Consider the following 17,322-nt stretch of genomic DNA (forward strand, 5'->3'; position numbering starts at 1 on the left):
GTAACAAACTAAAACCCCCAACAGGAAAACCTTTATTGGTTTGCCAGGTGCTTTTTGATTAGATTAAAGGTTGTTGCATATTTGGTTCAACAGCACTCAAAGTGTTTAATCGGTGTTTCGTCTTTTATTTAGTTTTTTACATATTTTCCTTTATTACCGATAACATTACAGGACCAGTTCACACACTTATCTTTGGCTAGATACTTTTCATACATGTTTCAGATTTCTTTGAGTTTCATTATTGACCACAGTAAAAAAAAAGAGAAAGAATTAAAGAAATCTGTGCTCCTTCAAAGTAAGTGTGATGAAGGGCATTTCATTATATTCTATAATAAAGACGTATTTCTGATGTATTGGCAAACAAAAAAATGAACAGAAAAAAGAGGTTGGTATCTTCTTTGAAAATCACAGTTGGTGCATCCCTACTAGTCATGATATTATTTCAAAAGGATCAGAATTCACTCTGCCTGTGCATGCTCTCCTCAGATCGAGTCAGAGACCTCCAACAATGAGAAGGACCTGACGGAGGCCATGGACCGGCTGGGAACCCTGGGGCAGGAGATCGCTGCCCTGAAGACCAAACGGGCCAACAACAGCATGGCAGCAGCCCGAGCAGAGGAGACCGCCACTATGGCACGAGACAAGGCAAACGAGGCCAAGCAGGTGTGTCTGTGTTTCTGTACATCTAATTAAAAGTGTAAACAATTGTTAAATACAAAATGTCTCACCTGTCTGATTGCTCAGATTCTAGACGGCCAGCTGACAGATAAATACCATGAGGTGCAGCAGCGGGTCGACACGAAGGCCAAGGCTGTGCAGGAAGCAAAGAAAAAGGCAGAGAGGCTCCGAGATGAAGCAAAGGAGCTCCTGAAAGACGCCCAGGACAAGCTCCAGAGGCTAGCAGGTGCTCAATCATATCTGTGTGTTTTTGGAGATGGACAGGAAGAGATGTGTTGTTTAAAAAATGTATGGTTTTTATCATCTTAAAGACAAAAGACACAAAGCTCAAAGAATCTTAAACAATGTTATGAAAAATGATTTACTGTTCGTTTACTATTCACATAAACTATTTTGATGCAAGATAAAACAGCAACAGGTTGGTGCAATTGAAAGCACTTTATGAGTGACTGGCAAGCTTGATATTAACTGACTCGATGAGACTTACCCCTAGATTCCACCGGGTCCGTCTGTGGCGCGTTACGGGCGCGTTACGGCTGCGCCGCGGTGCTCACGGCGATCGCGGCGATCGCGGCCACTCTAGTCAATGGGTGCTATTCCACCACACGCGGCGCGTTACGGCTCAGAAGCGTCCCAGAAGCGGCTCGGCGCAGGGCTCCTCTAAAATTAGGATCGAATCCTATTTTTGTCGCGGCGCAGCCGTAACGTAAGGTCGGGCAGGCAGGAAGTGGAACGTTCAGAGCTATATATACACACACACAAACTAATTTTGCAGACCCTATCCCTCCGTAGTCTTTCAAGTAGGAGGAGAAATGCCAGCGTTCTCCTCCGGTTTACAGGCACTGTAAATTATATATAGAATAATTATGATGATGAATGCATTTTTTTACCACTAAAATACAGCAACACATCTTTAATTCATGTCGTTTATAACTGGAATATTACAGTTATTATTAACTTTGTCTGTACAAAGTAGCCTGTCCAGGAAATATGCCCAAATCAACAAAAACTGCGAGCCGGCAGGCAAGACGCTCCGCTTCTGAAATGCTTCTGAAACGCGCCTGGTAGGGTATGACGCCGGAGGAGGCCGGACCAAAACCGCAACGCGGCACAGACGGACCCGGTGGAATCTAGGGGTTATACAATCATAAAAAGAATAAAATAGATGAAAAAGCAAAGACCCTTAAATAGATCCTTGAGGAACCCCACAAGTAATTTGACAGTGTTTTAAGAAATGACACTGAATTCTCTCCCTTTTTTATTTATTTATAGACTAATGGCTTTTCTAGTATTATTTATTAATTCCTATTATTTATTTGTTATTACCTTCATTATCTACTTGTTTTTATTTGTATAAATGTGTTATTCACTGTGTTTTATGAACATTTGTTTTCCTTCATAATTGTATCTAGGCTTTGGGAGTATACAGTACATCATGCTAACAAAGCCTGATGAATTTCATTGAAATAATTGATAGGAGGCCACTTGAACAGTTCAAGACGAGCCTAAGCATTCCCTGGTTCTTTTTAAAGGATTTAGTGATTAACAGTATCTTAACAAATGCCCAGATCAAGTAACACGAGTTGAGAATGGCTTACAGTAGCACCAAATTCTGTTAATGACCCACTGTGTAACCATTTCTAACCTTATTGCGTCCCGCAGAGCTTGAGAAAAGCTACGAGGAGAACCAGAGGAGGCTGGAGGGGAAAGCTCGTCAGCTGGATGGCCTGGAGGACAAGATGAAAGCCATCCTCACTGACATCAACAAACAAATCCAGATCTACAACACATGCCAGTAACTCACTGCTGGAAAATATCATAAAGAAACATGTGCATTATCGTATTATTCTGGCATTTTATCCAGGTACATTAACTGTACAAAAGACTTTGAATTGCGTATTTTACCAATCTGCAAGTCAATCTGCATATTAAGTGCAAATATCTGTCAGGTAAGAATTTCAAAACACTTGCTACGATATTAAGATATATTAATGATATAAACGTACCCATAACTAAACATGAAAAGGTTGTATAATATCACATATTTCATTGTTATTCGTGCACATTATTTTTGTTTTTCAAATAATCTGGAAAAGTGTGTTTTAAATGGTATGTTTTGAACATGAAAAAGGAAAACTATATTTAAGAAAAAATGTCAATTACACTCAAATTTGAGTGAAAGCAATGCAATACAAACAATCTGTAGTTTAACCATTAGAGTGACTGTTGTATAATGAGCCGGTCAATATAATATTCTCAACATTTTCTCTGAAGTCTCTGTAACTACTGGAAGTATAATCTGAGCTGTGCTCATCACGAGAGAACTTTATTTATCCTGCAGTGCACAGTGGCTTCTTTCAGTATGAAACACAACCATTGTTGGGTACATGAGGAAAAAAACATATGTTTGATCGTTTAAATTCACAAGTAAGATTAATAATGCTTTAATCATTTTTTGCCAAAAATATTATACAAGGTTATATTCAAGATCCATGTTAGGATCATGCATTTTACAGAATGGAGAGATAACCAGGGTCATTGCATTTTTAAGAATTTGGTCATTTGTACAATCTGTGGTGCTAGGAATGCATTTTGAATGCACTCTGCCTTTATACAAATGATGTGACCATTTTTATGTGAAAATATAACAGACATTTGGTCATTGCCAAGCCAATAGATTATTACCAGCGGTGTTTTCATGTCTGGAGTAAGATATGCCTATTACCAGATACGAATATTGTAAAATGAGCGTATGCTAACAGCGAATGCTAGCAGCGTACATGCTAGCTCACAGCTCTAATGGTGCTTTTACTGGTCAGTCTACCTATCTGTCTCTAAATGAGTTAACTTTGGTCTACAGTGAAATATCTCAACTGTTATTTATATCTGATAAACAATAAAGCGTTAAAGACTAGCTGAAATTCCCTCGAAAAACTAAATTGAGAATGCAGTTTAGTTGTATGGGGATGTCCTTTTGTTGAAAAAGGGTTGGTAAATTAACTCCTTTTATATTTTGGTAACAAACAGGCATTATCATTGGCACCTCCCTCAGGACAAACCTTTGGAAAATATCCAACTATTCCTTTTAGCATGAACAAGATTATTTCTTATGAATGCTAAACTAATGATGCACAGATTGTGAATGTTTGTATCAAATGTACTGTGATGAAATATATACAATCTGCAGTAATGGATGGCAGTTTTTCAGTGTTTAATTGTGCCTTATAGTGTGGACATTAATATCCATGTGCTATTTGCATGACTATTTGTGTTTTCTGAAACATATACCAAAAAACGAACTTTCCTCAGATCGCCATTCAACTGCTGCCAAGTGATTTTATAACTAATTGCTGAAGCAAGACACCAAAAATAACTTGAGTTTGACTGTGTACAGTTTTGTGAATAAAGGTTGGATAACTTAACAACTCTCTGTGTCGAAGTAGCTTCTTTGAGCATCTTTATCAGAATCATCATGAATCATGAATTGAATACTCAATTCTGATTGGTAAATGTGGACATTTCAGAGGTTAATACTCGCTAACACAACTCTGCTAAGGATCACGTGACCTCTAGCAGAGGTGTGCTAAGAATGATTAAGGGACTATGTGCAGTCCTATCAATCCGCAGAATATAACGTCAGCTGTGGACAACAAACATTAGAATGCCTCGTCAGAAAACACAGTGGAATACTTTTTTAATATTCATTTTTATATTTTTGAAGAGCACCAAATGTTGGATTCATGAAGGCTAAACTGTCTCCCGTAAAGAAAAGAAAAAGAACAAGAGAAGGAAAGAGGCGTCGGGATCCATGATTATTCCGCTAGGTGTTCTATTTCGTTAATGACAACCTTGCTGCACGTTATCCCTCACTTAAATCCTATGGCTACTTACTTTTACTTAGCCTAGAACCAGTGGCGAGCCGTGACTTTTATACCTAGGCCCTCTGACCCCCCCCCCGACCTCTTCCCTCGAAGTTATTACGTCACAGTGTATACTTCAGCGGAATATCAAAACAGCGGCCCGGGGTGCAAAACGCATCAATGACAGCGACCCTCTACCACACAAAACAACACCATTTATATAAACACCTATCATGACAGGGCACCCACAGCCAAGTAACAATTACAAATGAATTAAGTCGGCACGGCGGCCCACATTGAAAATGACTTAGGCCTACCTTTGATGATCAATTCACTTAAACACAAAGTCCATCCTCCTGTCCTTTTGGATGAAGCACTTGATGGCGGGGTCATGCAGCTGATCCTTTGCCACTCCAGTTTATCATTGTAACTCAATCTTGAAAATGACTCGGTTCATAATTTCGCAACGATGTCATGACTATCACTGACATGAGCCATCATGAATGAACTTATGCTAATCATAAATCTATCTATCATAAATCTATCGATTAGATTTATGATTAGAACATTATAAAAGTAGGGTAGACATGTGGATATTATCCGGCTGAACAAAACGTGCATTTATCGTTTTCCACAGACCTTATTTCGAGCTATTTTCCAAAATCCTATGGAGAAATCCCATTGCTTTTTTGTCGAGGGAACCCATGCGCAGTTTACTTCCGGGTTTTAGGACGCGTCACTGCACCACTTTATCCGTGAACCATTCATCCCCACCCCTGTGAGGTATTCAGGTGATTCAGGGACATGCAGTCAGTTTCTTCACCAGTGCTCCCTAGTTTTTGATCAGCAGCCTTTAACTTACTCCTCTGACAGAACTAGGATAGCTTTCGTTATGAGTTTGTTATCTGGTAAGGCGTCTGCGTGGGCAGTGGCCATAGCCAAGGGTAATCCAGCTATCTGTAACTCTTTTCCTGTGTTTGAGACCGAGATGCTTCGAGTTTTTGACCACCCGCTTCAGGGTAAGGAGGCCGGTAACCGGCTCCTCTCTTTACGTCAGGGTTCAGATTCAGTCTCCACATATTCCATTGATTTCCGCATTCTCGCAGCAGAGAGCGGGTGGGGCGAGAGGGCTCTACAGGGAGTTTTTTCCCGTGGATTAAACAAGGAGTTAAAGGACAAGCTCGCTGCTCAAGATGAGACCTCGTCCCTTGAGGAATTAATTTCTTTGGCCATTCGCTTAGATAATCGCCTCCGTGAGAGGCGTAGGGAGAGAAGGCAGGCAGAGATTCCCTCTCCCCTTTTCCCAACCCAAGTCACCACGTCCGCCTGGACAGTCTGTACCTCCTCACCCACGCCTGGAGCCTTTCACCTACCGGGACCCACTTCCATCAGCCTCCTCATCCCTAAGCCCAGAGGAGCCTATGCAGCTGGGGAGAATGACGCTCTCACCTGCCGAACGTGAACACCGCTTCCTCCAGAGGCTCTGCATATACTGTGGCCAGGCTGGCCACATTCGAGCCAACTGTCCTGCTCGGCCAAAAGAGCAGGCTCATCAGCCAGGGGAGGGACGCTGGTGAGCCATACTTCTGTCTCCCCTTCCCACGCTAATCGCCTCCAGTTAAAAGGTACTGTTTCCTGTGCACAAGTTTCCCTTCCTCTCCAAGTATTAGTAGATTCAGGGGCTGATTTTATTGATGATGATGTTGTTTTCCAGTCAAATCTTCCCTCAGAACCCCTTCCCGAGCCCAAGGACATTTTTTCTCTTGATGGTAGGCTCCTAGCCCGTGTAACTCACCGTACTGCCCCAGTGTCACTGTTACTCTCAGGTAATCATCACAAGACCATTTCCCTTTATCTCATTCCTTCACCCCTTTCTCCGCTGGTGTTAGGTCTCCCCTGGCTTAAACTCCACAACCCACAGACTGGGCCACCTTATCCATCGTCAATTGGAGTTTGTTCTGCCACTCTCACTGTTTACACTCTGCCATACCGCCAGATCTTCAGTGCTCCAGTGGGGACATGATGCTAAAATAGCTTGCCATCCAGGAGCACTCCGGACTCTAGGCCTCCTCCAGCAACGTTTCTGGTGGCCCTCCATGTCCACTGACACCAAGGAGTATGTCGCCTGCTCCGTCTGCGCCCGCAGTAAGGCATCCCACAGCGGCCCCGCTGGCCTTCTTCGCCCTCTTCCCATTCCTCATCGGCCTTGGTCCCACATCGCAATGGACTTTGTGACGGGTCTTCCCCCATCGGAAGGTAACACTGACTATTGTTGACCGCTTTTCCAAGGCCGTACACTTCATTCCCCTACTTAAATTACCTTCTGCTCTGGAGACTGCTACACTACTCACCCAGCATGTTTTTAGATTTCATGGCCTTCCTCAGGACATTGTTTCAGACAGGGGTCCGCAATTTGCCTCTCGAGTGTGGAAAGCTTTTTGCCTGGCGTTGGGGGCGTCGGCGAGTCTGTCATCAGGTTACCACCCGCCAGACCTGGCGCCAGAACAAATCTACAGAGAGGGCATATGATTTTCATGGGAGGGCACATAAAACCGTGCCGCGGCCAGTATGGCGCCAGAGATTTTCTTTTGGGGGTGCAACACTCCCCACACACACACACACAGTACACCCGCGACTGTTACAATGAATGCTTGATAATAAGCTCACGGCATATAGGTGTAAGCAGGGGTAAAGTGCTATTTTTTTTAAGTGGGGACTGGACCTAACCTCCTCTAGGGGGGTCCGGGGGCATGCCCCCGGGAAGATTTTTTTTTAATATTGAAATTAAAAGCATCAATCTGGTGCACTTTGAGAGCAAAATGAAGAGATCTATGGATACATCTCAACACCCATATGAAACACAACTGTGAACAGATTTACTTTGTCTTTATGGATATTTTGCTAATCACTCCCCTTTTAAACTTTCATACCTGTTTTTCATGTATTACTCTTATATTACTATCTGACATCACATACATCGTAGCCTTAAAGTTCCCAGTTTATTTCTAATTAAAAAAAATTATAAATAAAATAAAACGTGTTTATTGGGGGAGGGCAGGAATGTCAAATGGGAGGGCCTGGCAGACCAAACGCCAGACTGAGCATGCTAATCAGGACCTTGAGGCGGCCCTTCGCTGTGTCTCTTCTCGCCATCCAGTCTCCTGGGCCTCCCACAACTCCCTGGTTAGCTCCGCCACAGGTATGTCCCCGTTCATGGCTTCTGTTGGTTTCCAACCCCCTCTCTTCCCCACCCAGGAGAGGGATTTGGCAGTTCCCTCAGTGCAGGGGCATCTTCGGCGTGCCCGCAGAGTCTGGCGTGAAGCCCGGGCAGCTCTCACTCGCACTGCTGCTCGGAACCAAAGACTTGCAGACCGCCATCGCACTCCAGCCCCAGACTACCAGCCCTCCTGTGATCTCCCACTCCAGACTGAATCCCGCAAACTGTCACCCAGGTACATTGGCCCGTTTGTGATTGAACGGATTATTAATCCCGCTGTGGTTAGGCTCAAATTGCCTGCTGCCTTGAATGTCCACCCAGCATTTCATGTTTCACTTCTCAAGCCAGTTTCCCCCAGTCCTTTGAGCCCTCCTTTGAGCCCTCCTTTGAGCCCCCTCCTCCCCCCCGGATCATTGACAATCACCCTGCTTTCACCGTCCAGCGGTTGTTGGATGTACGAAGGCGAGGCCGGGGGTTCCAGTACTTGGTGGATTAGGAGGGGTACGGGCTAGAGGAGCGTTCGTGGATCTCCCGCTCCCTTATTTTGGACCATGATCTCCTTAGGGACTTCTATGTTAGAAGATCTGGTGCCCTAGGCGACCGTCTATGCCAAAAACCGGCCTTGCATGAAAGGGAGCAAGGTCATCATTGGACAGACAAATTACAAATTAATTTAGGTTGCTTGGTTACTTTGAAGACTGCATGAACCGGTCAATGCCATTGGGGCCCCAAAAAAAAAAGAATATATATATATATATTAAATATAAAAAATGTTGCATGTCCCCCTGGCCGGCTCTGGGCCCCGGTGCGTTGATAGTTACTGCACCGTCGATAGTTACGCCACTGATAGTACGCATTGATAAATGTTCAGGGGATCAAAACATAAAGTGAGCTAATAAGGGGGAAAACTGAATGAATACTGTAAGTATTTCTTCTTCTGCATAACTATTAGTTTTCACATAGTACAGTTTGATTATTACTGAGTAACAAAACTGTTTATCATTGGGTTTTGTGCTTCATATAAGTTGGACACAAATGTCAGTATAATAATTAATCCTGGCTAAACCAACAGGACACCCCCAGGTCCTCTCTGTACAATTAGTCATGTACAATGATTTGGAGCGCTAGCCAATAGAACTTTTGGTTTCAGAGCTGTATGAAATACTCAGATCCTGTACTTAAATAAAAGTAGAAACACCAAAGTGTAGGAATACTGTGTTACAAGTAAAAGTCCTGTATTCAAAATGTTACTCAGGGAAAAGTACAAAAGTATTGGCATCTAAATATACTTATAGAACCAAAAGTAAAAGTACTTAATATGATGTTTGACCCATTTCAGAATCATATAAATGATATTTTGTCATTATAATTATTGATGAATTAATGTGTTTATCAAGCTTGTAAAGGTGGAACATTTTTTTACTATTGTATTTACTATTCAACCCCTATTCATACTAGGAAACAGCCGTGGACAGCTGCTAAAGGGATAACTACAAACAATCCTCCTAAACCACCAAGTGTGCCAATCCAGAACAGATACGCTCCGCTGACCGAGAACCGGAGATCTCTTTCTGATGACCTGGATAATCTGTCCTCTTCACACAGCAGGGTAAGGACCAATAGCTACTCCAAAAGTAAAAGGCTAGAGGGAAAGCTAACGACTGGGCCTGAAACTCTGATTGTGGGTGACTCTGCTGTAAGAGATGTAAAAGGTCTGTGTAGTAAGAACAACACCAAAGTACTCTGTTTTCCCAAGGATATGGTCTCCGACTTGGCTGAGAAGATCCTGCATATTGGGGCTGAACATCCGACTGTGAAGAATGTGGTACTACATATTGGAACAAATGATGTGAAACAACAGTCAGAAGCGCTGAAAGAAGACTTTAAATGTCTGTTGGAAACTGTCAGCTCTCTCAATGCGGAGGTGTTCATCAGTGGCCCTCTACCGCCAGTCAGAAGAGGAGTGGAGAGATTCAGCAGACTGTTTGCACTGAACACGTGGCTTTCAGCTGCCTGTACTGACCATTCTGTCCATTTTATTGACAATTTTAACTTTTTCTGGGATCGCAGACATCTTTTTAAGGCAGATGGAGTTTGCCTGAACAAGTCAGGAGTGAAATTGTTTATCTCTAACATATTCAACTGCCTGCGTCATCAATCTGTTCCCTCTGCCAAGGACAAGCGGCAAGAGGAATCAAAACAGGAGAAAGACACAACACATCGCGCAGAAAACCCTGAAGAAGTATCACTGCACCTGCCTGAGGAATGTCTTGATTATGGGAGACCTATGACACAAATGGAGGAGTCTCCACTGCCCGTCACCCCCCCTGTCAACGCCTTTGAGGATACTCTTCATTCATCCCCCAGCTCTCTCTACTCTCCGCTCACCCTTTCACCCTCGCCCTCCCCCCTGGAGTTCGATGACCGCATGAAGGCGATACGCAGGGTTGGCAGCATGTCTTTTACCCCCGCCCCTCAACGACGCCCACCAAAATCACCGAAGACAAGCCTACGTTAACCACCTCCCCCCCCTGGCAGCATGTCCTTTACCCCCGCCCTTCCACAACGCCCACCAAAATCACCGAAGCAGAGACGCGCACCATCTCCCCCGTCTTCATCACCGTGCCTACGTCAACCACCTCCCCTCCTTTCAAGAAAGCATCTGCAGTCTCCGAAGCCTGATAAGGATGTGTGTGTACAAAACGCAACAAACTCTTACTGATATGTGCTGGGTCCAGGCTCAAGGGCGTATGGCACTCTCAACTCTTTCCAGGACATGCCGGGGCCCTGCCTGCCAGTAGCTTTGCCGATATCTGTGTTGATAGGTAATAGATTAAGAGCGGTGAATCAGCTTAGAAACAGGAAGTGCTCAAACGTTTGTGTGAGGTTATCAAATTTAGCAGTGATTCCATGTCAGCCACAGCTTGTCACAAAAAATCTTACTGATAGTGTGTTTAACAAACTTAAACTAGCTTTATTAAATGTCAGGTCTTTGGCAGGAAAAACATTTTTAATCAATGATTTTATCACTGAGCACAATCTCGATTTTATGTTTTTAACGGAAACTTGGATTGAAGAAAATAACAGTGCAGCTGTTCTTATCGAATCAACCCCTCCCAACTTTAGTTTTATGAGTCAGGAAAGAATGCATAAGAAAGGGGGTGGAGTTGCTATTTTGTTCAATGATTCCCTTCAATGCAGGAAGACATCTTATGGGGACTTTGCTTCTTTTGAATATGTGGCCCTTCAGCTGAAATGCTCCTCTCGAGCTCTGTTCCTAAATATCTATAGACCACCAAAATACTGTGCAAGCTTTTTTGATGATTTTACTGAACTGCTGTCTATAGTGTGTATTGACTTTGACCGTCTAGTCATTGTTGGTGATTTTAACATCCATGTTGACAACCCCCAGGACAGAGGGGCTAAAGAACTGTTTTGTGTTCTTGATAACTATGGACTGACTCAGCATGTGGCGGAGCCCACGCACAATAAGGGGCACACTCTGGACTTAATTATCTCAAAGGGTCTGAATATCTCAAAGGTTGTGGTGACTGATGTTGCATTCTCTGATCATTCCTGTGTTTTCTTTGAGAGTTCTATTTCTGTTCACAAAAATGTTCAGAAAGAGGTAACCACAAAGCGATATTTAACTGAAAATACTAGGGAAATGTTTACTCATAATTTTTCATCCACACTTGCCGCTGCTAACATCTCAGTAAATGCAGTAGATCATTTTAATTCAAAAATGAAAAATGTTATAGATACCATTGCTCCAACTAAGGTAAAGGAAGTGATTGGCAAGAAAATATCTCCATGGAGAAAGGCCATGACCGTGAGAACAGAAAAAAGAGAGTGTCGAAAAGCTGAACGTAGGTGGCGAAAAACAAATCTCCAGGTTCACTTTGAAATCTATAAAGAGAGACTTGGCCTTTATAATTTGGAATTAAAAAACGCACGACAGTCTTTCTTCTCTGACATCATTACCAAAAACAAAAACAGCGCACGTGTCTTGTTTGCTACCGTCGACAGACTAACTAACCCCCCAGTGTCAGTAGGCTCTGAATTTCTATCCACCAGGGCGTGCAATGATTTTGCCTCCTTCTTCACTGACAAAATTCAGAAAATTAGACAAGCAGTCAGTGCCTCTACATCAGGTACAGCAAATGTTTTGTCCCTATGTCCACCTAATATCAATTCAAACACCATGACACAATTCCATCAGATTAATGATAAAAACTTAGAGGACATTATTCAACTTCTGAAATCCTCCTCCTGCTGCCTTGATATTATTCCAACAGGATTTTTCAAAGATGTTTTTCATTGCATGGCCTCAGATCTACTTCATATAGTAAACACATCTCTTCACTCAGGTATTTTTCCAGAGGCCCTGAAAACTGCTGTCATTAAACCGCTCTTAAAAAAGAATAATCTAGATGCTTCAGTAATGAACAACTACAGGCCAATATCAAACCTGCCATTTCTAGGTAAAATCATTGAAAAAGTTGTATTTCAACAGTTGAGTAACTTCTTGCATTTAAATAACTCTTTGGATGTGTTCCAGTCAGGATTTCGTCCAAACCACAGCACTGAGACTGCTCTTGTAAAGGTCTTCAATGACATCCACTTAAACACAGACAGTGGCAGAACTTCAGTGTTAGTATTATTAGATCTCAGTGCTGCGTTTGACACTGTTGACCACAACATATTACTAGACCGACAAGAAAACTGGGTGGGACTTTCGGCAACAGTTCTAAATTGGTTTGAGTCCTACTTAAAGGACAGAAAAAACGTTGTTTCTATAGGTAAATACACATCGGAGTTGACAAATATGACATGTGGGGTACCTCAAGGCTCCATCTTGGGGCCTCTTCTCTTTAACATCTACATGCTACCACTGGCTCAGATAATGAAAAACAACAAAATAAGTTACCATAGCTATGCGGATGACACACAAATTTACGTAACAATTTCACCAGGAGATTATGCTCCAATTCAAACACTGAGTAAGTGCATTGAACAAATCAATGACTGGATGTGTCAGAACTTTCTCCAATTAAACAAAGATAAAACTGAGGTAATGGTTTTTGGAGCCAAGGCAGAACGTATAAAAGTTAGCGCTGAGCTTCAGTCTGCATTGTTCAAAACAACAGATAAAACCAGAAATCTAGGTGTAGTCATGGACTCTGACCTGAGTTTCAACAGTCACATTAAAACAGTTACTAAATCAGCCTACTATCACCTAAAGAACATATCTAGGATTAAAAGACTAATGTCACAGCAGGATTTGGAAAAACTTGTCCATGCTTTTATCTTCAGTAGACTCGACTACTGCAATGGTGTCTTCACAGGTCTCACTAAAAAATCTATTAGAAAGCTGCAGCTAATTCAGAACGCTACTGCTCGAGTCCTCACTAACACTAAGAAAGTGGATCACATCACTCCTGTTCTGAAGTCCTTACACTGGCTTCCTGTGTGTCAAAGAATAGATTTCAAAAATATTGTTGCCGGTTTATAAAGCTTTGAATGGTTTAGGCCCAAAATACATGTCTGACCTACTGCTAAATTATGAACCATCCAGAACTCTCAGGTCTTCAGGGACTGGTCAGCTTTCTGTCCCCAGAGTCAGAACTAAACATGATAAAGCAGCGTTCAGTTATTATGCTCCAAATATCTGGAACAAACTACCAGAAACCTGCAGGTCCGCTGCAACTCTGACTACTTTTAAATCCAGGCTGAAGACTTTTCTTTTTGCCGCTGCTTTTAATTGAACTATTCACATCTTAAACTGCACTGTAACTTTTATCCATGTATTTTTTCTTTTAATGTTTATTTTATTATCTTTTCTTTTTAATGACTGATTTTAAATGCCATTTTCTTAATGTCTTCCATTTTTGTAAAGCACTTTGAATTGCCTTGTGTTGAAAGGTGCTATATAAATAAACTTGCCTTGCCTTGCCTTGCCTTGCCTTGCCTTGCCTTGCCTTGCCTTGCCTTGCCTTGCCTTGCCTTGCCTTGCCTTGCCTTGCCTTGCCTTGCCTTGCCTTGCCTTGCCTTGCCTTGCCTTGCCTTGCCTTGCCTTGCCTTGCCTTGCCTTGCCTTGCCTTGCCTTGCCTTGCCTTGCCTTGCCTTGCCTTGCCTTGCCTTGCCTTGCCTTGCCTTGCCTTGCCTTGCCTTGCCTTGCCTTGCCTTGCCTTGCTGTGATTGTGAGAGCCTATTTATCCGTAATAGGCTTCGTCCTGTGAATTTACATATTGCAACACCAAGATTCAAAGGCTTTAATGTCATATGCACAGTACAGCGTTGTTATAGAAATATAAAGTCCCGAGCTCCTCCAACAATGCAACATAGTTATATAGGACAGCCTGCGGAGGAAGAAGAGCCGCTGTCGAGCTGTTTTGGTGATGGTGTTTGTGTGATGAGTCCATGTCAGGTCCTCAGTGATGTGGACACCGAGGAACCTGAAGCGGAAGCTATTTTAGAAAAGGAATTATGGCATTGTCCGTTTTTTAATATGTTGCAGCCCTAATGAGTACAAAGCAGGACAGCAGCAAAACATGGACGTAAATGTTGCACTCTTTATTTTAATGTAAGTGCAATACAATCCTTTGTCACTCACAATAGCCTTGATAAATAATCATGATCTCAATTTTCATTTCACCAGTCGTGTAAAGTAACAAAGTACATTTACTCAAGTGTACTACAATTTTGAGGTACTTGTACTTTACTTAAAGGAAACCTATCATGCTATATTTAAATTATATATTGTAGGGCCATACCTATATAAGGTATATTTATACGTTTCTGTTTTCAAAATACCAAACAGATCATGCATTTTAGCCATGCCTCATTTCGCTCTATGTGCTGTTTGCTGTCTACGGGGCTGATTCTGTGAGCTGCAGCTGACCACGCCCCCCTGCAGGAGAGGGGAGCAAGTCAAGTCAAGAGGGGGAGAAAAATGTGCTGTTTGCTGTCTACGGGTCTGATTCTGCTGACCACGCCCCCCTGCAGGAGAGGGGAGACGTGCTCTGATCAGCTGCTGGGCTGTCAGAAGAGGGGGAGAAAAAGAGATCTCCGTCCTCAGTGTTTTATTATATAGAGTCGTTATTCATTTGTTTTAAAGCTCAATAAATAACAAAGAAGACCTTTGACCGGCACTTTTCTAATTTTGTCCAGAAGATTTCAACTTTAACGGACATGTTGACCGGCGGAAACAAACTGAAACTGAAACTCTGCCGCACGGTCCCCTCGTTCCTTGGAAGAGGCGGAGAGGTGGGTGTTTGTCATCTGCTGGTGGACTAACCGGAGAGAATTACAGTGCTTGCCTCGACGGGGAGGGATTGCATTGCAGCGGGAGCAAACGCTTGCCTCGGGGAGGGAGAAAGAAAGCCACAGCGGAGAATAAACAGTTACATGGGTAACCATGGTAACCAAGTCTTCTTCACTGCTTTTGTGGCAGACTACAGCGCCACTTACAGGCCTGGCATATGTACTACAGCGTCTCCAGCGCTTTCGAACGGCAATGGCCGTGGCTGTCTCCTCCTGATTGGTGGAGTTGGCCCAATAGCCGTAGCGCCACTGTCCTGACGTCAGGACAGTGTTCAAATCTGGATCAATTTTTATCAGATCCGTTGCAGCCCCTTTTTTAGAGATTTGGGTATGGAGGAAAATAGAGAGGGTTGTGTTTTCTGACACTTGGTGAGTTCCCTGAAACACCGGGGACACATATTCATGTATAAAAGACGTACAAAAGTGCATTTTGCATGATAGGTCCCCTTTAAGTATTTCCATTTTATGCTACTCCACTACGACTTTAGTTCCACCTGGAGTAAATTCACAAGCTACCCTGCAGTACACAAAGTCATTAAAACTAGCTGCACCTTTACTAGCTTTGATAACGCTATCAATAATTATAAAAACATATCATATATATTATTCTGAAATGGACCAATCTGCACAATGACTACTTTTACTTTTGATACTTTAACTATATTTTAATGCTAATACTTTTTTTTTAACGAACTGGCCACTATCTTAGAACAGAGGCACCTGCCTCACACTTCACAGAACAGAGATCAAATTCCTGCTGTGTGTCAGGCAAACAATATTGACTTTACAATTGGGACACATACAATAGAAAATTGCTCAGAATATAATTATTTAGGCCTGAAAATAAGTTCCACTGGAAGTTTTAATCAAGCTGTCAATGAACTGAGAGAGAAAGCATGCAGGGCGTTTTATGCAATAAAAAGACAAATTCACATTCAAATTCCAATTTTAATTTGGCTTAAATTACTTCAATCAGTAATACAACCCATCCTACTCTATGGAAGCGAAGTGTGGGGCCCACAAACAAACCAAACATTTGACAAATGGGAAAATCATCCAATAGAAAATGCTCACAATGAGTTCTGCAAACGCATCCTACAGGTTCACAGGAGAACAACTAACAACGCCTGCAGAGCGGAATTAGGCACATTTCCATTATTAATAAAAATCCAGAAACTATCAATTAAATATTGGCTACATCTAAAAGAAAGTGACCCCCACTCCTACCACCACAAAGCCCTGCAGCATCAAGAGATGAAGAAGGAAAAGAGTCCCCTCTCTCAGCTGGTCCTGACACTCTGTTCACAAACCGGCTCAAACTGTGTTCTGCCTCAGGACCAGTCTGAGCCCACAACTATTAGAGTCAACAAAATTATAACAAAACACACAAAAAACTACCTCACTTATTGGAACACTAAATCCCAAACACAAAGTAAAATGCAATGCTATCTGGCCCTAAAAAGACAGTACACTGTGGCAGCCTACCTGACCACAGTGACTGATGTTAAACACAGGAAGATGTTGACAAAGTACAGACTGAGTGCTCACAGCCTGGCCATAGAAACAGGCAGGTACAAGAAAACATGGCTGCCAAAAGAGGAGCGATCATGCCAACAGTGTGGAGGAACTGCTGTGGAGACAGAGCAGCACTTCCTCACACAATGCCCAACTTTTGAACCTATACGGAAACAATTCTTCCCAAAACTAAATCATAAGCATCCTCAAATATTTTAAAATGAAAATGAAAAACTAAAAATACTTCTCGGGGGAATATAAAGAGAGCTGCATTGTTGCAGGACAGTTTGTCTCTGCCTGCCACAGTTTGAGGGAACCAGAATGAGCAGATACACCATGCAGGTCTCACATCTTATATATCTTATGTATATATATCATATTCTATTTTGTATTAATGTATTATATGAATGAAATTAATCTGTATTCCTTGTATAAACAAAAAAACAAAAAACAAAACATGTTCTTAGCAGTTTGTTTATAGCTGTTTATTTGTGTGTATTTTTGTATAGATGAAACTATAGAGAAACTATAGTAGTTTATAGAAACTATACAGAGCGTTGGCAATACTTTATGTAACTTTATACTTTATGTAACTATGGTCATGCTAAGAGAGAGAGAGAGAGAGAGAGAGAGAGAGAGAGAGAGAGAGAGAGAGAGAGAGAGAGAGATGTAAGAAGTACATATCACGTGAACGCGCCAGCCAGGAAGTGGCCTATGCGCGCACAC

General features: G+C 42.4%; 1 protein-coding gene across 2 annotated transcripts in view; it reads left to right on the forward strand.

Annotated features, from left to right (window-relative positions):
- Positions 1-4,104, forward strand: part of lamb2 (laminin, beta 2 (laminin S)) — a 56,081-nt gene extending 51,977 nt beyond the window's left edge. For both annotated transcript variants that reach the window (XM_034145246.1, XM_034145247.1), the window contains 3 exons: positions 487-663; positions 745-904; positions 2,341-4,104. In XM_034145246.1, the coding sequence (XP_034001137.1) occupies positions 487-663; positions 745-904; positions 2,341-2,477 (474 nt within the window). In that variant the 3' untranslated portion in view covers positions 2,478-4,104. The remainder of the gene's footprint in view (positions 1-486; positions 664-744; positions 905-2,340) is intronic.
- Positions 4,105-17,322: the final 13,218 nt, after the last annotated feature.

This window comes from Trematomus bernacchii, unplaced genomic scaffold, assembly GCF_902827165.1.
Source record: "Trematomus bernacchii unplaced genomic scaffold, fTreBer1.1, whole genome shotgun sequence".
Classification (NCBI taxonomy): domain Eukaryota; kingdom Metazoa; phylum Chordata; class Actinopteri; order Perciformes; family Nototheniidae; genus Trematomus; species Trematomus bernacchii.